Source organism: Ictalurus furcatus, chromosome 1, assembly GCF_023375685.1.
Source record: "Ictalurus furcatus strain D&B chromosome 1, Billie_1.0, whole genome shotgun sequence".
Lineage (NCBI taxonomy): Eukaryota > Metazoa > Chordata > Actinopteri > Siluriformes > Ictaluridae > Ictalurus > Ictalurus furcatus.
The window spans coordinates 269,931-292,394 of NC_071255.1; the positions used below are offsets into that span (position 1 = coordinate 269,931).

The 22,464-nt window shown below is 44.3% G+C and overlaps 5 protein-coding genes across 13 annotated transcripts in view; 2 read left to right on the forward strand and 3 right to left on the reverse strand.

Moving 5' to 3' along the window:
* spag1b (sperm associated antigen 1b) overlaps positions 1–3,992 on the reverse strand; it is a 38,804-nt gene extending 34,812 nt beyond the window's left edge. The window contains exons 1-11 of one of the 4 annotated variants that reach the window (XM_053639353.1): positions 3,745–3,992; positions 3,198–3,378; positions 2,599–2,758; positions 2,325–2,423; positions 2,009–2,085; positions 1,760–1,872; positions 1,410–1,515; positions 1,137–1,267; positions 818–924; positions 572–701; positions 77–283 (exon numbers count right to left, since the gene is read on the reverse strand). In XM_053639353.1, the coding sequence (XP_053495328.1) occupies positions 77–283; positions 572–701; positions 818–924; positions 1,137–1,267; positions 1,410–1,515; positions 1,760–1,872; positions 2,009–2,085; positions 2,325–2,423; positions 2,599–2,758; positions 3,198–3,340 (1,273 nt within the window). In that variant the 5' untranslated portion in view covers positions 3,341–3,378; positions 3,745–3,992. Of the gene's footprint in view, positions 1–76; positions 284–571; positions 702–817; positions 925–1,136; positions 1,268–1,409; positions 1,516–1,759; positions 1,873–2,008; positions 2,086–2,324; positions 2,424–2,598; positions 2,759–3,197; positions 3,379–3,660 lie in introns of all 4 variants that reach the window. The other 3 variants (XM_053639266.1, XM_053639187.1, XM_053639446.1) reach the window with 3 other exon arrangements.
* Positions 3,993–4,064: 72 nt separating this feature from the next.
* On the forward strand, positions 4,065–8,840 carry fbxo43 (F-box protein 43). Of its 4 annotated transcripts, none has more exons than XM_053639630.1 (6): positions 4,065–4,194; positions 4,466–4,585; positions 5,637–6,855; positions 7,161–7,263; positions 7,345–7,551; positions 7,824–8,840. In XM_053639630.1, the coding sequence occupies exons 3-6, from the start codon at positions 5,690–5,692 to the stop codon at positions 8,079–8,081; spliced, it is 1,734 nt and encodes a 577-aa protein (XP_053495605.1). In that variant the 5' UTR covers positions 4,065–4,194; positions 4,466–4,585; positions 5,637–5,689; the 3' UTR covers positions 8,082–8,840. The 4 variants fall into 4 exon arrangements, with proteins under 4 accessions (XP_053495605.1, XP_053495685.1, XP_053495765.1 ...); XM_053639710.1 differs by having other exon boundaries at positions 5,634–6,855; positions 7,345–7,568; positions 7,824–8,043; XM_053639790.1 differs by having other exon boundaries at positions 5,634–6,855; positions 7,764–7,828.
* creb3l4 (cAMP responsive element binding protein 3-like 4) lies at positions 8,826–15,843 on the reverse strand. Of its 2 annotated transcripts, XM_053640213.1 has the most exons (10): positions 15,197–15,843; positions 14,559–14,699; positions 14,035–14,248; positions 11,034–11,206; positions 10,853–10,942; positions 10,617–10,723; positions 10,478–10,546; positions 10,222–10,306; positions 9,914–10,010; positions 8,826–9,752 (listed from the first exon to the last, which is right to left on the reverse strand). In XM_053640213.1, exons 1-10 carry the CDS (start codon positions 15,242–15,244, stop codon positions 9,433–9,435), a joined length of 1,344 nt encoding a protein of 447 aa, XP_053496188.1. In that variant the 5' UTR covers positions 15,245–15,843; the 3' UTR covers positions 8,826–9,432. The 2 variants fall into 2 exon arrangements, 1 of the variants encoding a protein (XP_053496188.1); XR_008387549.1 differs by lacking the exons at positions 8,826–9,752; positions 9,914–10,010; positions 10,222–10,306; ... (2 more) ...; positions 10,853–10,942; positions 11,034–11,206 and adding exons at positions 11,376–11,493; positions 11,616–11,653 and having other exon boundaries at positions 11,691–14,248.
* Positions 15,844–15,998: 155 nt separating this feature from the next.
* On the forward strand, positions 15,999–18,802 carry LOC128616963 (zinc transporter ZIP1-like). Of its 2 annotated transcripts, none has more exons than XM_053639909.1 (4): positions 15,999–16,193; positions 16,672–17,047; positions 17,186–17,307; positions 17,397–18,802. In XM_053639909.1, the coding sequence occupies exons 2-4, from the start codon at positions 16,906–16,908 to the stop codon at positions 18,072–18,074; spliced, it is 942 nt and encodes a 313-aa protein (XP_053495884.1). In that variant the 5' UTR covers positions 15,999–16,193; positions 16,672–16,905; the 3' UTR covers positions 18,075–18,802. The 2 variants fall into 2 exon arrangements, with proteins under 2 accessions (XP_053495884.1, XP_053495966.1); XM_053639991.1 differs by having other exon boundaries at positions 17,469–18,802.
* Positions 18,803–20,692: 1,890 nt separating this feature from the next.
* LOC128617082 (uncharacterized) lies at positions 20,693–22,161 on the reverse strand. The gene is made up of 4 exons (XM_053640106.1): positions 21,981–22,161; positions 21,596–21,743; positions 21,045–21,153; positions 20,693–20,950 (listed from the first exon to the last, which is right to left on the reverse strand). Exons 1-4 carry the CDS (start codon positions 22,054–22,056, stop codon positions 20,825–20,827), a joined length of 459 nt encoding a protein of 152 aa, XP_053496081.1. The 5' UTR covers positions 22,057–22,161; the 3' UTR covers positions 20,693–20,824.
* Positions 22,162–22,464: the final 303 nt, after the last annotated feature.

Consider the following 22,464-nt stretch of genomic DNA (forward strand, 5'->3'; position numbering starts at 1 on the left):
CACACACACACAGGGTCAGGTCTCCAGGTAATACAGTGTGCGTGCATGGTGTGTGTGTGTGTGTGTGTGTGTGCACCTGATTGTGTAAGTGTTGTGATGCCGTGAGTGTATTTCTCAGCTGCGTCTCCATATTGTCCGTTCCTGTACAGCTCATTTCCCTCACTCCTCACTGCTGCAGCATCCACACCCTGTCTCACTCCATCTGTCTGTCTCTCCATCTCTCCATCTGTCTGTCCTTTCCTGTCCCTCGGAGTCTGTTTGTCCACTCCTGCAGTTTCAGCATCTGAGAGGAAAAGAGACAGACAGACAGACAGGTTGTACACTACAGTTGTTCACTTAGTGCACCTCCCCTAAACACTATTGTTCAGTCCTGAAACCTGACTGGCTACAGGAGGGCAACCAGTGTGACCAATCACTGACAGAGTTTCACCAGTGGGTTGAGACAGAGGGGACATGAAACAACAAGGACTCTCTCACACACGCGCGTGCTCTCTCACACACGCGCTCTCTCACACGCACGCTCTCTAGCGTGATCATTAGGGTGATCAGTGTGTTATGATGACATCATCACCTGTCTCTTCCTCCTTTTCATCATCCACTTCCTGGATCAGAAGCTTCTTGCCTCTGATTGGCTGGTTTGGTGGGCATGGCTTGTGCTGCAGCTCTGTGTTTATTTTCTTATTCACTTCCTGTAGGAGTTTCTGTTCACACACACACACACACACACACACACACACACACACACACACAATGTGTTGCACAGGTGGATAAAGTAGTGAAGACTACTGAGATGGCTAGATGATGTGTGTGTTTTTACCTTTGCTGTGATGTTGTGAGGTTCAGACTGAAGAACAGTTGTGATGTCATCATACGCTGCCTGTAGCTTCCCCAGGTGTGTATGTACAGTTGCACGACGCAGCAGAGCTAGGAAACACACACATACACACACACACACACCACACACACACACACACACACACACACACACACACACAGTGATTAAATCAGATTTAGGTGATGTGCCTGTATGAGCAGTGGTTTTTGGTTAAGGTGATGTTTACAGTGTAAAGTGAAGGGCGTGGTTAGATCAGGTGATATGAAGTGAGGTGTGGTGAGATCAGGTGAAGAACTCTCACCTTTACAGTTGTGTGTTTCGATGTGTAGCACAGCATCACAGTCTCTCAGTGCATCAGTCCAGCGCTGTAGTTTAATCTCAGCCTGAGCTCGGTTATTAAACCCAGCTACTGTGGGCAAGATACACAGACTCCTGCGCACACACACACACACACACACACAAACATACAATGATTGTGAGGTGTTTCATTAATGTGCTACAGGCCATAGTACTATACTACATGAGCGCAAGTGTGTAAGTGAGTAAGTGTGTGTGTGTATGTGTGAGATCTGACCTGGTGTAGTAGACTATGGCCTCGTCCCAATCCCTGGCCTTGAAGGCCTCGTTTCCTTTTTCCCTCTCTCGAGTGGCTAACACACATTTCTCCTGCCGTGTCAGAGCTGAATTAATAAAATAAAGTAAAATAAAGTAAATAGGATGTGATTAGGTATCAAATATGAAATGCTGCCCTATTTTCTACTCCCTATTCCCTGTACACGCTGCAGTGCATGATGGGAACTCTGCAGTAGAGAGGCCTCATATAGTGTGCCTTGTGTGATTCCCTCATTCCCAAACATCACTACTGATTCATCAGTACACACTATACTACACTGTGTGTGTGTGTGTGTATGTAACAGAACTCACCTGAGCTGTCCATGTGTTGTGTGATGCGTGTGTGGGCGGAGTTTATCACAGCAGGGGTGTCACTGTTATTTACACCCTCATCTACCTTAGCGCACTCTTCATCAACATCAAACCTGCAGTACAGTAATAATGCAGCCTGAGTACATGGTACTCTCACACACACGCGCTCACACACACACGCACGCTCTCACATGCAGTCACTCACATACACACACACTCGCTCACGCTCACACACACACTCACACATACCTGTCCCAGTTGCTGTATGGACGGGGAACAGCACATCTTTTATTGTGGTTTGTAGTGGCTTTGGTGTTTGTTGGTCTCTGTGGATGATTCAGAATTGGTATCACACACACACACACACACACACACACACACACACAAACACACACACACAAACAGTATAAAGCTGTGCCTACATAAATACCACAGGTTCCAGTTGAGCAGCAGGGACAGAGACAGTGAGGATGAACAGAATGAAGTGTATCACAGCAGGACAGAGAGATAGCCCTGCTCACATTAATGATTAAGCAATATTGTGTGTGTGTGTGTGTGTGTATACCTGTAGTGTACGGTTGTGTACAGGTGGGAGTGTGTCAGTGTTGAAGGTGGGTGACTGCATGAGCTGCTGCTCATTCTCTGTGATCTCTCTCTGCCAGGCCTGGGGACCGTCCACACACACACACACACACACACATTATTTACATTATTATAATTCAGTCTATACACACACAGACACACATCACACTTGCTTTCCCCATTTCACATGCGTTTGAGCACCAGTTAGGTCTATGACCATACATCACCATGACGACACATTACGTTACGTGTCTCACCTGTAAGTCATCAGTGATGTGTTTCCACTCGTCTGTAGTGAAGGAGGCGGCGGTTGCTGGAAACGCCTCCTTCCTCAGAGCACGATGTCTCGGGTCCAACGTCTCGATACGCTTCTCACAGAAATCTGTCAGGTGTGGATACACCCCCTCTGTGCCTGACCTGAGGGGCGGAGTCAATATAATAAAATAGTTTCCAAATGTACCATGGAACGCCATAAAGGCCATCATCAACAAGTGGAGAAAACAGAGCAGCACAGTGACATCACCAAGAGCAGGACGTCCCTCCAACATTTATAAAAGGAGGGCACACAAACGTACCAGGGAGGAGACCAGAAGACCTCCAGCAACATTAACGGAGCTGCAGGAACATTTGACACGTACTGATTACTCTCTGCATGTAACAACAATCTCATGTTCTTCACCTGGGGTATGGGGACTAGATGGCCCTTTCTCACAAAAAACATCCAAACTGAACTAAATCACCCCAAAGCATGTGGCAGCATGTGTTCTGGTCTGATGAAACCAAAAAGCCAACAAACAGTGAGGTGTGTGTGTGTGTGTGTGTGTGTGTGTGTGTGTGTGTAATCAGGGGTGTGTACCTGAGCACATGTAGGATCTTTTCCAGGTATTTCAAATCTCCACACTGTTGGATGTAGGTGTAGTCCAGGTGTTCCACAGGAAGTGTGTGTGATCCGCCTGGTGATGATGTCATCAGTAGAGAGGACACGCCCTCCATACTCATTATTTCCCTTTTCAGTGTATATGGATGAACAGATCTCTCTGTGTGAAGAGGAGTATCACAGTGAACAGGTGTCCAAGCTTTACACCCCTCTAAACATCCCAGTCTCACACACAGCGCCCCCTGCTGCTCATAACCTGAAACATGGTCCTCAATATTCACTGACAGTTCAAATCTTCCCCCTGAACAAAGTTACAGGTTTTCTTCACAATCTACACAGATGTTATCCAGTGAAGACCGTATGTACCAAAACAAACAAACAAACAAACAAACAAACAAACAAACAACAACTCAACAATGTTCACTGAATCTTAAATACACACCTGTTTTATAAATGGCTAACAGGCTAACAGGTGAGTTTACCTGACTGCGCTGCAGTCAGAGCTGCTGTGAGGAAGTTAAACTACCGGAGAGGAGGAGGAGAGCTCCACTACACCGCGGGGAGAGATCACTGCAGACCGGAAACCGCGCGTGAGCTGCGAATTACCCGAAATCTGGAGCTGGAGCTAACTTTAGCGTCTGTTTCCCTCGCGCTGACACACAGGGCACGCGAAGGGTTTCCATGGCAATACACATGGGCTGTGTGTACGGCTCACAGCGTGGGCGGGGCCTACAGTTATCGGTGGGCGGGGTCAGACCAGTTTGACGCGTCTGTTTAATATAAAACACACACAGAGAGAGACAGCGAGAGACCTCCCTCACACAGACACACAGACACACACAGAAACAGACAGAAACAGACACAGACACACACACACAGAGCGCGAGAGACCTCCCCCACACACAGACACACACAGAGAACGCGCGCGAGAGAGACCCCCCCCCCCCACACACACAGAGCTTTATATATTTATGATGTTTGTATTCCATACTGTTAAATTACTATTGTCTATTGAATTACTGTTAAAGTTTATTATAAAATGCACCTGAGGCAGTGCAGAGATAAATTATTAATAAATTAACAATTTATTATATCATTTTTATTAAATAGTTTATTTGAATTCGGTAGTGTTTTATTACTTTAAATTCATTTTTAAATGTTTAAATTATAAATGTGCACATCTATAACAACAACAACATTTAAAAATAAATTAATAAATAAATAAACCGACCTTTCTATTCGGCCAGTAACCCGGAAGTGCGTCACTGACCAATCAACGGGAGGCACCAAATATGAACGGCGGCTGTGGTCGCGCTGAGCTGGAGCTGCGGGGAGCGAGAGAGAGGAGTGTTACTGCTGCATCAAAGGTTTAATCTCTCTAGTGATTATTAGTGATTATTAGTGATTAATTATATGTAAATTAGATGCCGGTGGTGTTATTGTGAGCGCCGCTGATTGGCTGATGGTTAATGTTGATTAAAACTCTGATTTTAGGGGTTTTATTGGGTTTGCTTTAGGACCGGTTCCTGTGTGAACCCTAACTTTCACCACACACACACACACACAGTGACAGTCTGACTAATCTGTGGGCTTTATACTGAAAGGATTTGAGTAAGTTAAACACTTTAAAGCTGAGCAGTGAGAGTCTCGGAGTGATTTATGATTGAAGTGTTTTACTTTTTTAGGAAGAAAAGCACTTGTTTGTTTGTTTTTGTTTATTACATCAGTGTGATTTACAAATTCTGCTGAGTTGTTAAAAACTGACGTTTTACATTAATGTTAAATAATTCATTTATGTTCCATTATGGAGCTGCTGTGTGTGTGTGTGAGAGAGAGAGAGAGAGAGAGCGCGCGCGTTATTTATTTATTTTGCCGCTCTTCGTGCAGTTTTGCGCGCGCGAGGATTTAAATGGTAGCGCGCACGCGAGCGGGTATCAGTGGAGCGCGTGTCCTGTAACCACGGCAACAGCGAGCCGTTATTCTTCTCATCGCTGCTGTTTTCACTCAAAAACCCCAGACCGACAGCTTTCCTCCTCCTCACTGCTCCTCACACTTTACTCGCTTTAACTCTAACCCTCTGATCTCCCTCTGCACCCCACACACACACATACACGCGCGCGCGCGCCCGGTCCCGGAGAGACTTCCGGTAGGATTCCGCTCAGCCTGGTGACTGTAATATTAATGTTGTTTGTAAACTCGGGTTTTTTTCAATTCCGAATGTCTAATATTAATTCTTTAACAAAATAACATCATTTTTAATTCATTAACTGTTTATTATTGATGAGCTTTTTTACTTTGATGAATCTACTTTATTCAAATCTTATTTTATTGATTTATTTTTACTTCAACTTTAATCTGTTATTCATAAAATGTTGTTGTTGTTTTTTTATTAGTAAAAGTTTATTTTTCTCCCAGCAGGAGAGTGAGACGTGTCCCTGGTTCACCAGCTGTAGGGACCCTAACTAGGAGCCATGGAGAGCGCAGGCTGGGTTCAGAAACACATCCATCATCAAACCTGCCCCCTCTCACACACACTCTCACACACACTCTCACACGGTGAGGACACGAGGACGTGTGGACAGGAGCGTGTAAACGTCAGCAGGACTGACACGCCGAAGGAGAACATGTCCAGCTCCCAGAGACAGGGGAGAGACGGACACTACCTGTCTCATCCTCAGTGGTGTGAGACTCCCAAACTGACCAAGAAGGACATGTCTCTGCGCAGACGTCTCCTCGCATCCAAATCCGTGACCGAGGTGAAGACGAGCATCTCCAGGACGCCGAGTTGCGGGGACGTGTACACACACAGCGAGTCGGACTCTCCGGACGTCCTCCTGAGCGGCCCGCTCTCCTACAGCACGCTGAGGTCCGACACGGTGAGTGTGGCCTCCATGAAGCGCCGTCTGGTGTTCTCTCAGGCTGTGACGTCCACACTGGAGGATGAGAAGGACGGGGCGAGCCCCCCTCTGTCCGAGCCCGATTTGGACGAGAGCATCATCTCGGGGCTGTTGCTGTCGGAGACGCCGGAGATGCTGCGGGGACGAGACGGCTTCCAGACCCCTGTTACTCGTCTGGCCGCCAATCTGTCTGAGAGCCTGAGCGTGCTGAGCACTCCTTCACACACGCCTCTCTCTGGACTGGACACATCCGAGGACAGCGGCTTCGGCTCACTGCCATTGGACGGTTTGGAGGATGGCGGTAACGACGGCTCGTTCCAGGAGGGGGCGTCACGGGTCGCGCTCGGCCGAGACCACCGCCGCTCCAGACTCGAACACCAACGCAGACTGTCCACGCTCAGAGAGGGCTCCCAGTCAGACGACGAGGTCAAAGGTCGGTGCATGCATGGGCGGGGCCTAAAGCTGGAGGAAGAGGTGTTTGCAGAGACTCCGCCCCTCAGGGCAACACAACCTGTCCTGTCACTCACTCCTGCACTGCAGGCCATGGAGGCCCTCAGTCGCTCGTTCACTCTCTCACAGGACACTGACCAGCCAATCACAACGCGCCTGCCGCTCTCGCACCTGATTGGCCGGAAGATGGGTTTAGGCAAGATGGATGTTCTTGCAGAGCTCCACGTGAGGAACCTGCACCATGTCCTGTCCTCCATCCTGCATCTGCTCTCTGCCAGAGACATACACACGTAAGTCTCTCTCTCTCTCTCTCACACACACACACACACACACACACACACACACAATTTCAGGATTAAAGGTAAACTGTCTCTTCAGCAAATTACAAACATGTTTTAAACATGGATCAGAGAAAATCTGTTTCAGCACTTAGATTATATTTAATAATTTAAATATTGACGAGGCACCATATAAAAATAAAACGGCTAATAGCAGCGATCATCGGGGTCCAAGCACTACCTCACACACAAGCTCTATATTGTGCTATGTATTTAATTTGAACAAACTGTGTGTGTGTGTACACACATGTGCACAGGTGTACTCAGGTGTGTGACTCCTGGAGTGACATAATCCTGCAGGACAGGAAAGCCAATCGCAGAAGGAGGACGTACGAACGAGAGCAGAAACACACACTGGAGGTGAGCGTAGTGTGTTATTGTGAGTGTGTATGTGTAAGATCCGGAGTTAAATGTGTTACTATTGGTGTGTGTTTGTTTCAGATGGGCGGAGCTGCTCGTGTGGTGGATGCAGAGACGCGGTTAGCACTAGCATGTCGCTCGGCTCTGGGTAGCGTTCAGGCTCAAGCTAAAACTCCCAACACTCTCACACACACGCCTGCAGCCAGCGGTTCTCTCACACACACGCCTGCAGCCAGCGGTGCTCTCACACACACTCCACCCTCCACCAAACGCCAACAGTTCCTGCAGGTGTGTGTACAAACACGGTACTACTGTAACCTTTTTTTAAAAATTATTTATATATATATATATATATATATATATATATATATATATATATATATATATATATATATATATATATATATATATATAAAATATATATTAATATTACACACACACACACACACAAGGGTTGGTGTGTGTGAGAAAACACTTGACATGGTGAAATTTGGGTACAGTTCTGAACACTCCACACTTTCCTGAACTGAAATGTTTAGTGTGTGTGTGTTTGTTCTCAGGTTGCGAAGACGCTGTTCAGTGACGAGTGTTTGCGTCCGTGTCCCCGGTGTGAACGTCCTGCTCGCTGTCACTCTGTAAAGGCTGAAGGTGTGTGTAGCTGGAGTGAGTGTGTGTTCCATTTCTGCACTTCCTGTCTGCGGGCCTATCACGGCTCAGCTGACTGCACACGCCTTCCCAACATGCACATACGCAGGAAGGGGCGGAGCCAGCTGTTACCAGGCAGTGCACAGAGCAAACGCAATATCAAGAGACTGTGACCCCACACACACACACACACACACACACACACACACACACACACACACCCACCCCCACAAGAGGAGATCCAACATGTTCATGATATTGACACTGTGTGTGTATGTGCTCTTGGGCTGCTAAAGTGGGTTCTCTCAGGCTGCTAAAATGTGTGTGTGTTCTCTCAGGCTGCTAAAGTGTGTGTGTGTGTGTGAGATTGTAAATGAACTCAGTGACTACATTTTATGTACAGTACACATCGTATCTAAAATGTGTGTCCTTAAGTTATGATGATCAATGTGTGTGAGTGAGCGATGTACTTGCCTGCTGTTTTTTTTATGGATTGTTTTAATAAAGTCTTTTTATTCCTTTACCTAACTTATGTCTCAGTGACGTGTGTGTGGGAGAGAAACTGGAGGCTCTATTTTGTACAGCCAAGAGTATGCTCCATGATTTATACAGTCTCTAACCCACTACACCACTTTAATTACCTGTGATGGGCTTTTTGGGGTGTGTGTGTGTGTGTGTGTGTGTGTGTGTGTGTGTGTACACGTATGTATTGAGGGATTCTGAACAGCTCTAAACATGGCCCAGCCAATCAGATGATAGAACCCAAACCTTCACTTTGATGTAAATGTAGATCAGGAACATTTCAGGAGCAACAAACACCTCTGAAAACTTCTCATCTTCTGCTATACCATTAAAACAATACAGCACCTGAAACTGCCCCCTAGTGGTGACTAAATATCCCCTTCAACCTGTCCTCCCAACTTCTGTCCCAGAATCCCCCTCTGACTCACTTTACCCCATTCGGCACTGGAGATTCTTCCAAACAGACCAGTTTACACGCTTTCCCAGTAACATGACCAGCTGCGTCACACGAGAGGCTGCTGAGGGAACAAACTGGTGCGTCTCTGAGGTTAATCAACATCATATCGCTCCGTGAATAACTCCTTACCCTCGCTTTCTCACACACACACACACACAGGTTTGACAACATGATGATGTTTATTGTAAAAATAAAGACGAGCTCAAACAGCAGAAATTCACCTCCATACCAAACTGGTGATTTGGGACACAATCATCAAATGTTCCAAATCAGCAGCGTGTGCACTACAGCACTGAGATAATGTAGTAAAAAATAGCCCCACCCACATTCATTCATGCGAGCTGCTACGTCCTAAACCACCATCCTAGTGCACTGAAACAGCGACACTAACCTGCAGTGGTGCACTAGTGTGTTTGGAGTGTGTGATTTGGGACGCAGCAGAAGCGGAGGTAGTGCCCTACTCCAGCACGGTACCTGTATATAACGAAGCAGATTCGGGACGTGGCCCGTTTAGTGTCTGTCAATAAAGTTAGCGTTTTGTGTCGCTACATTTCATCAGCGTGAGCAGGTTTAGTCACGTCGACGTCCACCACGGCACCCCCTGCTGGACGAGATGGCAAGCCGACACCCACTGGCTCCGCCCCATTTCCCTCTGTAACAGACTCATTTCCTTTCAGCGGATCGTCCTGAAGCAGCACTTCCTGTTTCCTGTCTTCTCTCGTCGAGTCGTCCGTGTCGTAGCGCTCCATTCGCTGCGTGTCCGCCGGCACCGGCTGAAACTCCGCCAGCAGGCGTTTATCATCCGCCGCGATCTCAGACAGGACCGGCGGAGACGCCTCGTCGTTCAGGATGTTTCTGGAAATTACTGCATAGAAGGAAAAACCCCCAGAACTCTGAACTCATTACAGATGTGTGAGTTTACTGCACCAATCAGAGAGCAGAAGTGGGTCATGTGACTGTGTGTGTACTCTGAGGTGATTATAATCAGTAATGAGTGAATAGTTTAATGCTAGTTAGAAGCCATACCTCCAGTGGGCGTGTACGCATCGTCTGAGGCTTTAGCACGCAGACTAAAGGGACGAAAACTTGGGAAAATAATCAACGTTAAAGAGAAGAGCAGAATCTGAAAAAAGAAAAAAAGAGTGCGTCAGCGAGTGTGTGAACGACTTCATCATTTATTCTGTGTATTTACATTCAGAACATTTAACAACCACTGCTCCTCACACTTCAGCTAGCGATCATGCTAAAGCAGAACTAGCGAGTTAGCCAAGTAGTTCATATTCTTTAAGTAGCGTTCATTTAGCGATTAGCCTTCAGTGATGAAATGTACTGACCACGATGCAGGTGCTGGTCTGAGCCGCTTTACTCGCAGTCTGTTTCACCAGAGACTGTAACTTCCTCAGCTGTGCGAACAGAGACCTGAACACACACACACAGTTAGTTTCTCCTCTAAAGATTGTTGTTATTGTTGTCTGGAGCTGCATCTCAAATCACACACAGACCTAAAAGAGTTATAATTTATTACACACACAATTACGTGGAGATGTTATCAAAGTAAACTGTGTGTGTGTGTGTGTGTGTGTTACCCACATGTTGTGTTTCTCCAGCTGCTCCACTGTTCTCTGAAGTTCCTTATTCTGTGCTGAACACGCTGCAACCCTGACACACACACACATGTTATTATTTGTTTATTTGTTTATTTGTTTATTAATATTACAGTAAAGTGCACCTGCTCTCCAGACCGTCGATGTACTCTTTCTTGCGGCGCCTGCTGTCCTGAGCCGACTGTTTATTACGGATTTTACGCCGCACTTTTTTCAGTATTCTCTCCTCTGCCTGTACACACACACACACACACATCAGTGTGTGAAACAGTGCAGGTTACTGTGACAGTGATTTGGGACACAGCCCATGTCTCAGCTAGCTCTTTAGTGATACAGTATGGATGTGACTGTAGTGTTGTACCTTGGTGAGTGGCAGGTTGTTGGGCAGGGACACGCCCTCCTCGTTAAGGAGCTTCTGTTCCTCCTCAGTGAGCTTCAGCTCCGGATACAGCTGGAATATTACACACATTAATAACTCCTTAATAACATTAATAACTCATTACAGCGTGTCACTGTGATGAAGCACAGACTAATGCACTCACCAGGCCATCAGTGAAAGAATGGGAGGCGTGGCTAAGATCAAACAAGGTGTGGTCAAGATCAGAGTGGGCGTGGCTGAGCTCAGGATGGGCGTGTTCCACTTTAATGGCAGAAACCAGCGGCAACTCGTTCACCACACAGGAGTCAGACATGATCGTCGGAGAACTCCACTCATCTGATACGGGATAACATTACACTTACACACTCCATCATTAACACAACCTTATTCCATTATCACCACCATATTCCATTAACACCAGCTCCACCATTAACACCACCTTATTCCATTAACACGCCATCATTAACGCCACCTTACTTTATTAACACCACCTTATTCCATTAATGCCACCTTACTTCATTAACACCACCTTACTTTATTAACGCCACCTTACTTCATTAACGCCACCTTATTCCATTAACACCACCTTATTCCATTAACACCAGCTCCACCATTAACACCACCTTATTCCATTAACACTCCACCATTAACACCACCTTATTCCATTAACGCCACCTTACTTTATTAACACCACCTTATTCCATTAACACCAGCTCCACCATTAACACTCCACCATTAACACCACCTTATTCCATTAACGCCACCGTACTTCATTAACACCACCTTATTCCATTAACACCAGCTCCACCATTAACACCACCTTATTCCATTAACACTCCACCATTAACACCACCTTATTCCATTAACGCCACCTTACTTTATTAACACCACCTTATTCCATTAACACCAGCTCCACCATTAACACTCCACCATTAACACCACCTTATTCCATTCACGCCACCGTACTTCATTAACACCACCTTATTCCATTAACGCCACCGTACTTCATTAACGCCACCTTATTCCATTAACACTCCACCATTAACACCACCTTATTCCATTAACACGCCATCATTAACACAACCTTATTCCATTATCACCACCATATTCCAGTAACACCAGCTCCACCATTAACACCACCTTATTCCATTAACACGCCATCATTAACGCCACCTTACTTTATTAACACCACCTTATTCCATTAATGCCACCTTACTTCATTAACACCACCTTACTTTATTAACGCCACCTTACTTCATTAACACCACCTTATTCCATTAACGCCACCTTACTTTATTAACGCCACCTTATTCCATTAACACCACCTTACTTTATTAACGCCACCTTACTTCATTAACACCACCTTATTCCATTAACGCCACCTTACTTTATTAACGCCACCTTACTTCATTAACACCACCTTATTCCATTAACGCCACCTTACTTTATTAACGCCACCTTACTTCATTAACGCCACCTTATTCCATTAACACCACCTTATTCCATTAACACCAGCTCCACCATTAACACCACCTTATTCCATTAACACTCCACCATTAACACCACCTTATTCCATTAACGCCACCTTACTTTATTAACACCACCTTATTCCATTAACACCAGCTCCACCATTAACACTCCACCATTAACACCACCTTATTCCATTCACGCCACCGTACTTCATTAACACCACCTTATTCCATTAACGCCACCGTACTTCATTAACGCCACCTTATTCCATTAACACTCCACCATTAACACCACCTTATTCCATTAACACGCCATCATTAACACAACCTTATTCCATTATCACCACCATATTCCATTAACACCAGCTCCACCATTAACACCACCTTATTCCATTAACACGCCATCATTAACGCCACCTTACTTTATTAACACCACCTTATTCCATTAATGCCACCTTACTTCATTAACACCACCTTACTTTATTAACGCCACCTTACTTCATTAACACCACCTTATTCCATTAACGCCACCTTACTTTATTAACGCCACCTTATTCCATTAACACCACCTTACTTTATTAACGCCACCTTACTTCATTAACACCACCTTATTCCATTAACGCCACCTTACTTTATTAACGCCACCTTACTTCATTAACACCACCTTATTCCATTAACGCCACCTTACTTTATTAACGCCACCTTACTTCATTAACGCCACCTTATTCCATTAACACCACCTTATTCCATTAACACCAGCTCCACCATTAACACCACCTTATTCCATTAACACTCCACCATTAACACCACCTTATTCCATTAACGCCACCTTACTTTATTAACACCACCTTATTCCATTAACACCAGCTCCACCATTAACACCACCTTATTCCATTAACGCCACCGTACTTCATTAACACCACCTTATTCCATTAACGCCACCGTACTTCATTAACGCCACCTTATTCCATTAACACTCCACCATTAACACCACCTTATTCCATTAACACGCCATCATTAACACCACCTTATTCCATTAACGCCACCTTATTCCATTAACACCACCTTACTTCATTAACGCCACCTTATTCCATTAACGCCACCTTACTTCATTAACGCCACCTTATTCCATTAACGCCACCTTACTTCATTAATGCCACCTTATTCCATTAACACTCCATCATTAACACTACTTTACTTTGTTAACGCCACCTTATTCCATTAACACCACCTTCTTCCATTAACACTCCACCACTAACACCACCTTCTTCCATTAACACTCCACCACTAACACCGCCTTCTTCCATTAACACTCCATCATTAACACCACTTTACTTTGTTAACGCCACCTTATTCCATTAACACCACCTTCTTCCATTAACACTCCACCACTAACACCACCTTCTTCCATTAACACTCCACCACTAACACCACCTTCTTCCATTAACACTCCACCATTAACACCACATTACTTGATTAACACCACCTTATTAATTTTATCTGTTAGCGAATCCATCAGCACCGCACTTAAAATCACTCAGCTGCAACAATGCAACACATTTCACACCTAATAATATCTTAATATCGTAATATTTTTATATTGTGATATCTTACCATTTTACTATTTTAATATCTGTAACACCAACAAAAACATTTAAAAACAAATGAAGAGTGAGATGTTTATGAAGGACGCACCAAGCTCAATGGAAATAACGTCCACTTTCTGCTGCTTCTGTTGGTCTCTGCCCACTCCACTGATGTCATACACAACCTGATACACAGTGGGCATGGCCAGAGTCGGGCAGTGGGTGGGGTCAGGAATGTCTGAAGCAGCAGTATCGCTCTCGTTGAAGACCTCGTTTGGGTTCACGGTGTGAAGAACGTCCTCCGAATCGCTGTCGTTAAAACTCTGAGAGAGAATTAATATCGGAATAAACACTTTTTTATCATTTATACACGAATTAAACACTTTATTACTTTATTATAACTTCATTATAACTACACACAACTCACCAGAAACTGTCACATGACCTGCTTTAATAAAATGTTTTCCATGGAGGATATATGCTTACTAGCTAACATTAGCTAAGGTTCACATCATAGACTGTACATTAAAGCAGCTATGTGTGAGACTGTACATTAAAGCAGCTATGTGTGAGACTGTACATTAAAGCAGCTATGTGTGAGACTGTACATTAAAGCGGTGGTGTGTTACTCACAGACTGGTCCTGGAGGACCCATCCCTCTGTTCCCTCATACACACACGGAGGACAGGAATCAGTGATGAATGCTCTGTCTTCCATCACTGCATCTTCATCACTCTGTCCCACATACACACTTCCTGTGTCCTCACACACTTCCTGTGTGCACAGAGAGCAAAGAGAGCAAGCGAGGTCAAAGGTCACATGATACTGAACATTCACATTACAACATTATCACTTTTTTTAAAAATGGTGTGTGTATATTGTATATATATGTTTATGTAGCTATTTATTTAGCTGGACAGGGTGTGTGTGTGTGTATTTGTGTAGTGTGTATGTAGAGTGTATGTAATATCAAGGTGAAAGAGAGACATAAAGTCTCTCTCTCTCACACACACACACACACACACACACACAAACACGCATAAACACGCACATACACACATACATAAACACGCACACACACACACACACATAAACACGCACACACACACAAACACGCGCGCGCACACACACACACGCGCACACACACACATACATACATAAACACGCACAAACACGCACGCACGCACACACCCTGTCCAGCTGTAAACACACCACAGAATTATATGTTATTATTATTACTGATGGAGTGTGTCGTGTTTTACGTAACTCACACTTCCGGTAGATGAACCCTGTCCCGCGCCGCTCTCCGTCTCGCGCATCGCTGTACACTGAATGATTGTGTTAATCTGAATGTACTGAACGCAGCTCCGGACTCAAACACTGCACATCCGTGTGTTCAGGATAACGAGCAGGACAAGCGTTAAAAAAAAAACATACAACCTCTAACACATCTACACACCTGCTCCTTATACACCGGTCAATCCGCATACATCCTCAGTCTGGGCCGCTCGGCCTGTCATACTGACGTCTGATTGGCGCCCCTCAGCGCGGACCAATCAGGAGGCTCGGAATGGTACCTGCGTCACTTTGATGCCGGAAGTAAATGCTTTACATTCGATTTGGTCGTAAAAATGTATATTTAATATATTTATATTTTAATCACTTGTTCATCGATGTATGGATTAGACACAAATTTCACGCATGCAGTGAACTACATTTGAGGCGTTTTTGGATTGTAGTACAACCTCTGACTAAAGTCACACAGACACTTTCTCAGCGCGGCTAACTAGCGAGCTAGCTCTTACTCTTACACAATATAACACTCTTCTATCCGCTCTAATACAGTCAACTCAACGGCCTGGGAGTTTGTTATACAGTGTTATACAGAATACCCGGATGTTGTCACGGCGTCTGATTTGTTCACACAACACGTCCATCCGTATTCTGACAGAGCCCGCCTTGTGCGCATGCTCACAAGCAGCCCTCTGATTTGACAGCGAGTCCGAACTTCTAGCCAATTAGAGTCCAGGGGGCGTGTCGTGTCCGGATTCAGTAAACTTGACTCACACGTTCCCGTTAGTTTATGAAACGCCACACAGCGGCCCGGTCCCAAACCACTGCCCGCTCACTACACATGTACACTCTGTCCGCTACACAGTAATGGCGTAGACACCCTACTCAGTGCACTAGATGTGCAGTAGGCAGTGATTTGGGGCTCAGCATCAGGAGTTTTTTAAAACTCCCAGCCGGAGACTGACTGCTACAGAGGTACTGCTAAATACACTGGTGTTTATTTACATATTTATTTACCTTATTTACATAATTTAGATCATTTATATGATTTGAGTAAATAAGAACATTAGAGCTCGCTGGTTTTATCCGCTGATCTCTGGAGGAGTGTTAGCCTGTTAGCACAGGAGACCGGAAATAACTCAAGTGACTGGTTTTGTTGATGTTTGTATTTTTAATGTAAATGTGAATAAATTAATTCTGTGTGAATATGTAAATATAAACAAGTTAAAACGTATTCAGGTGATTTAGTACAGAGGAGAGGTGTTATAACATCATTATAACCCATTATAACCTTTCTGTGTGTGTGTGTGTGTGTGTATGTGTGTGTGTATGTGTGCATGTGTATGTGGGTGTGTGTTTGTATGTGTGTGTGTGTATGTGTGTATATATGTGTGTATGTGTATGTGGGTGTGTGTTTGTATGTGTGTGTGTGTGTGTGTGTGTGTGTGTGTAGGTCGTAGATGTGGAGTCTCACCGCTCATGATGTTTTTTCTTCATTCTGACTCTGAAGTATTTTATCTTCGAATCTTTTAAACATTTTTGGACTAAAGAATTTTTTTGTTCTGGTGCATTTTTGTTGAGTTTTAAATACTTTTAATTTTTAAAAACTGGTTTTCAGCCCAATTTTGGTTTCCAAATCATTACAATCGTTTACATTTGTCTGTGTGTGTGTGTGTGTGTGTGTGTGATGATGTCGGTGGAGTCCCCTGTGGTTAGTGGTGTGGGGTCAGAGCTGGTGTGTGTGTGTGTGTATGTGGTGTGTGTGTTAGTGTGTGGGTTTGGGGCACTCGGCACACTGAGAATGATGGGCAGAGGTGGAACACCCTCAGGTAATCTCACACACACACACACACACACACACACACACACACAGTATCTGTCTGTTTATATTCTAACATTAATAACGGATGAATGGTGAGAAGTGGTGTTTTAATCTGTGTGTGTGTGTGTGTGCGTGTGTGTGTTAGACACCCGTCTCTCCTCTCTCAGCTGTCTCTCTGCAGGTGTGTTTTTAGCCTCCTGTCTGTTGGACATTATCCCAAATTTCCTGACAGAAATGAGAGAGACTTTCACAGAGCTCGGCGTGACGGTGAGTAAAATCCCACAATGCACCACTGCACCCTGTACGACACACGATACCCACAATGTGTGCACTTTTTATTGATTTTATTTATAAAGATGTCCCGTGGCTCCCGTATCCTATACCGTGTCTCCTGTCCCGTGTCTCCTGTCCCGTGTCCGTGTCCTCAGCTGCGCTTCCCCGTGCCGGAGTTCATCATGGCGGTGGGATTTCTGTTCCTGCTGGTGCTGGAGCAGCTGATCCTCACTCTGAGAGACGAGTGCGAGCGACAGCACGGACAGAAAGAAGGACGAGAGGAGAAGGAAGCGCTGCTCCTGTACTCGACGACGTTCCGGCCGCGTCCTGATCCCTCCCTGTCCCCCGTTCGCTCGTCCGTGCTGCTCCTGTCTCTCTTTCTGTTCTCCGTCTTCCAGGGTTTATCTGCGGACGTGATGCGTCTGCGTCCCGATCTCCTCCTGCGCACTTCGCTGGTCGCCTGCAGCCTGGTCTTCCTCCTCGCTCAGAGTCACATGAGACGCTCTGTGGTGTCCGTCTGCCTGGCGGTGCTGTCCTCGGCCTTCCCGCTCTGCCTCGCCCTGCGTCACACACACACACACACACCCTTACGCCTGGCTCGCTCCACACTCCAGGGTCTGAGTGTAGGGAGCTTCACCTACGTCATCTTCATGGACGTGATGCCACGAGTGACGAGCGCTAACGAGCAGCGCATCGCTAAAGTCACCCTGATCCTCACGGGGTTCAGTCTGCTCACCGCCGCGCTGCTCCTCAGAACATAGACACACACACACACACACACACATATACACACACCTAAACACACATATACACACCTAAACACACACACATATACACACACATTAACACACACACACACACATACACACACACATATACACACACCTAAACACACATATACACACCTAAACACACACATATACACACACATTAACCACACACATACACACACACACATAAACACACACAAACATATACACACATATACACACACCTAAACACACATATACACACCTAAACACACACACACATACACACACACACACACACACACACACACACACACACATACATATAAACACACCTAAACACACACACATACACACACACACACACACACACACATAAACACCTAAACACACACACACAGGGGCTGCATCCTAAACTGCACACTGATATCCCAATAGAATCTGTACACTACATGTTACCTAGCAACTAAACTGTTTAGCAACTAGTTATGTTCCAAATCACCATAAATAGTGTTCACAAATAGTGCACCATAAGAAGTACACTATATACCCTCAGAGTGTGTGGTTTGGGATATAAATATGGACACACACTACAAATTAGTGAGCATAAAAGTGCACACTTGTGTGACGCGGAGCTGTGTCAGTGTAAGTGCACATGTAGGATTTCCTGTTTGTCCTTCATGATGTAAAAACAGTGTTTCTGTAAAGAGTTCCAATAAACCTGAGATATTTTATCAACACTCACTCCGTTCTCTCTTCTACTCTCCTCCAAAACTATTGGAACAGCAAGGCCATGTGTGTGTGCTCAACACCAGAGATGTCTGTGTTTGAGATCAGAAGATGGAGATGAGACGAGAGGATTTCAGTTTTTATTTCCTGATGTTTACATCTCGACGTGTTAAACACCATAAAACACAGAACCTTCTGTATCACAACATGGTTTTAGGTGAGCAAAAGTATAGGGACAGATCAGTCCTGAAGTAAATTAAAATAAATAAGACTTAATATTTGGTTGTGTTTCCTTTACTCGCAGTAACTGCATCACTCCTGCGACTCACTGACACCAAACTGCTGGTTTCTTCTTCTGTGAAGCTTCTCCAGGTTTCTCCTGCAGCTTCTTTCAGTAGTTGTTTGTTTCGGGGGGTTTGTCCTTTCAGTCTCCTCTTCAGGAGGTGAGATGCTGATCAGTTGGGTGAAGGTCTAGTGATTGACTTGTCCAGTCTAAAACCTTCCACTTTCCCCCTGATGAAGTCCTGTGTTGAGGTGGAAGTGTGTTTTGGATCGTTGTCTTGCTGCATGATGAAGTTCCTCCTGATTCATTTTTAATGCATTTCTCTGTAAATCTACAGACAAAATGTTCCTGTAAAGTTCTGAATTCATTCTGCTGCTCCCATCATGAGTTCATCATCAGTAAAGATCAGTGAGAATGTTCCAGAAGCAGCCATGCAAGCCCAAGCCATGACACAACCTCCACCATGTTTCACAGATGAGCTTGTATGTTCTGGATCATGAGCAGATCCTTTCTTTCTCCACACTTTGGCGTTTCCATCACTTTGGTAGAGGTTCATCTTGGTTCCAGAACTTTTGAGGATCATCTCTGTATTTCTTTGTGAATTCCAGTCTGGATTTCTGATTCTTACTGCTGATGAGTGGTTGGAATCTTGTGGTACGGCCTCTGTATTTCTGCTCTCGAAGTCTTCTCTGAACGGTGGATTGTGACCTTCACCCTGCCCTGTGGAGGTTGTTGGTGATGTCACTGTCTGGTGTTTTTGGATTTTTCTTCACAGCTCTCACAATGTTTGTCATCAGCTGCTGTAGTTTTCCTTGGCCGACCCGTTTGGTGTCTGTTTCTCAGTACACCAGCAGTTTCAGGTTTTCAGGACATTCCAGATTGTTGTATTGGATAAACCCAGTGTTTATTTAATGCCTCTGATAGATTTTCCTTCTTTTCTCAGCTTCTAAATCTCTCGCTTTTCTCCCATAGACATCTCTCTGGCTTCGTGTTGGTTTATCCTTTTTAACAACAAATGTAGTCTTTACAGGTGAAACTGAAGGCTTAAACCAAGAGTAAACATTCAGAGCTATTTAGTGTTTAAACAGTCACTCTAACAGGACACACCTGGGCAACAAGAAACACTTCTCGGTCACATTATAATATTTTTGCTCGCCTACAAATTGTGTTCTGATACAAAAGGTTGTGTGTTTTATGTTGTTTAACACGTCTACATGTAAACACCAGGAAATGAAAACTGAAATCCTAAACTCTCGTCTCATCGCGATGTTCTGATCTCAAACCCAGACGTCTTCAGTCTACAGCAAACACAAATGGATCGGACTTGTGTTCCAATAGTTTTGGAAGGGACTGTAGATATTATTAATAGTATTATCATATTAGCATTATAATTATTAACTTTATTTGTACTTATTTATCTGTGTGTGTGTGTGTATGTATGTGTGTGTATGTGTGTGTATGTGTGCGTGTGTGTGTATGTGTGTATGTGTGTGTGTGTATATGTGTGTGTGTGTGTATATGTGTGTGTATGTGTGTGTGTGTGTGTGTGTGTGTGTGTATATGTGTGTGTATGTGTGTGTGTGTGTGTGTGATTTTCCACAGTAAAGAGAGGACAGAATAAAACTCCAGGATGTTTTTATTTTCTGTTTTGTGTGATAAAAACTGCAATGTTGAAGTGTTGTGCAGTCAGAAGTGAAATGTAAATGAAATGTTCAGCAGGTTTGGCAGGCTGACGGAATCAGACGTGTGTTTAGTCATCCATCATCCTCCCCGCAGCGGTGTGACAGTTATTGAACAGAAGACTGTAATCAGTTCCTCCTGCTTTCACAAAATCCGACACCGTCTTAGTGCCAGCGAAGTTTTTAACCTCCCTGACCTGTGGAAAAAACGCTCAGTAACTCTGAATAAGGAATAAATAAAGTAGTGTAAATATTTCATCTACAGTGTGGATATATTCCAGATGTTCTTACCTTCCAGTGTCTGCTCATGTGTCGAGCGTCCACCACCACCGTCTGAGAGGAAATACCGAAACCGTCTCCTTTATGCACCAACCACATAGTGCCGTCTGCCAGAGTCACTCTGAAATCATTATATTCCAGAGTTTAACCTGATTTTAATCTGAAATCTAATCCGAATCTAATCTGAAATCTAATCCGAATCTGATCTGAAGGTTATATTTTCACATTATATTTCGGGTGACACAAACACGCTCAGATTTAATTGCATGTCCCTTAAAAAACAGAATTGGCCGATATCAGGTTAATCAGCTAAAAATCCTGATTTATTTATTCTAAAAATAAATTAAAATGAATAATAATTATCCAATAAGCTCTTACTTAATGAAATGATTTATTCTTTAAAGACATTAAAAACATAAAACATTACCGCCAGGATAAATAATAAAATGACTACAACAATAATAATCTGTAACAAGTAGTAAAAGTATTAATTCTTTCTCTTTCGGTCTTTATACAGTTTATAGATGTAAATATACCTGCATCACATGAGCGTGTTTATTTACCTGACTCCGGAGTGACTGAGTATTCCTGCCTGGACTTTCATCCCATCCAGTGGGCGTGTCATGCGTTCAGCCCGATAAACTTTAGAGTTATAGAGCTTCCTCAGGTCCGACATCCTCGACAGGTCATAATTGTACGAGTTTCCTTTACCTGATCATAAAATATAAAGATCTCACATTAGTGTATGTCCTGTAGGGTTAATGTGTGTACATTGTGTGTGATCTTCTGTACTATATGCTTATTCGAATCTCTTTAAAGTGTGCTTGTTAATGATCTGTTTAGGATTTAAACACAAACTGTAGCATTCATGTTAAAATTCTTCGAATGTTTGTTCTTCATGTAGATAAGGTTTAATAAACGCCTGTAATGAAGGTGTTATGAACGTACCAGAGCCCCAGGAGCCTTCAGTGACGATCAGTGCTGTAATGAACACGAACACACCGAGAGCGTTAGTGGTGATCATCTCGTGATGTCTGTGGAGCTGATGTTGGTGTTAATTCGACGCAAGAGTCTGTGAGTCGTCCTGAACGCGAGAAACTCTGAGTTTATATCCCGAACCTGACGCAGAGCTGGAAAAGAACACTGAGTTACACAACTCCAGAAATTCCTCCAGGGCTGTGTTTCAATCCTCACTTTAACCCTGTAAAGTCCCAGAACTGGTCCAGGAGTTCAGACTCACACTCCTCACTCTGCAATTACTCATCTTTAATACAACCCCAATTCCAAAAGAGTTGGGACAGAATGTTAAATGCTAATATAAACCAAGAGGAGTGATGTGTACATGTACTTTGACTTGTATTTAAACAGAAAACGTATAAAGACGAGGTATTTGATGTTTTAACGAATCAACTGCAGAGTTTTCTGAAGGTAA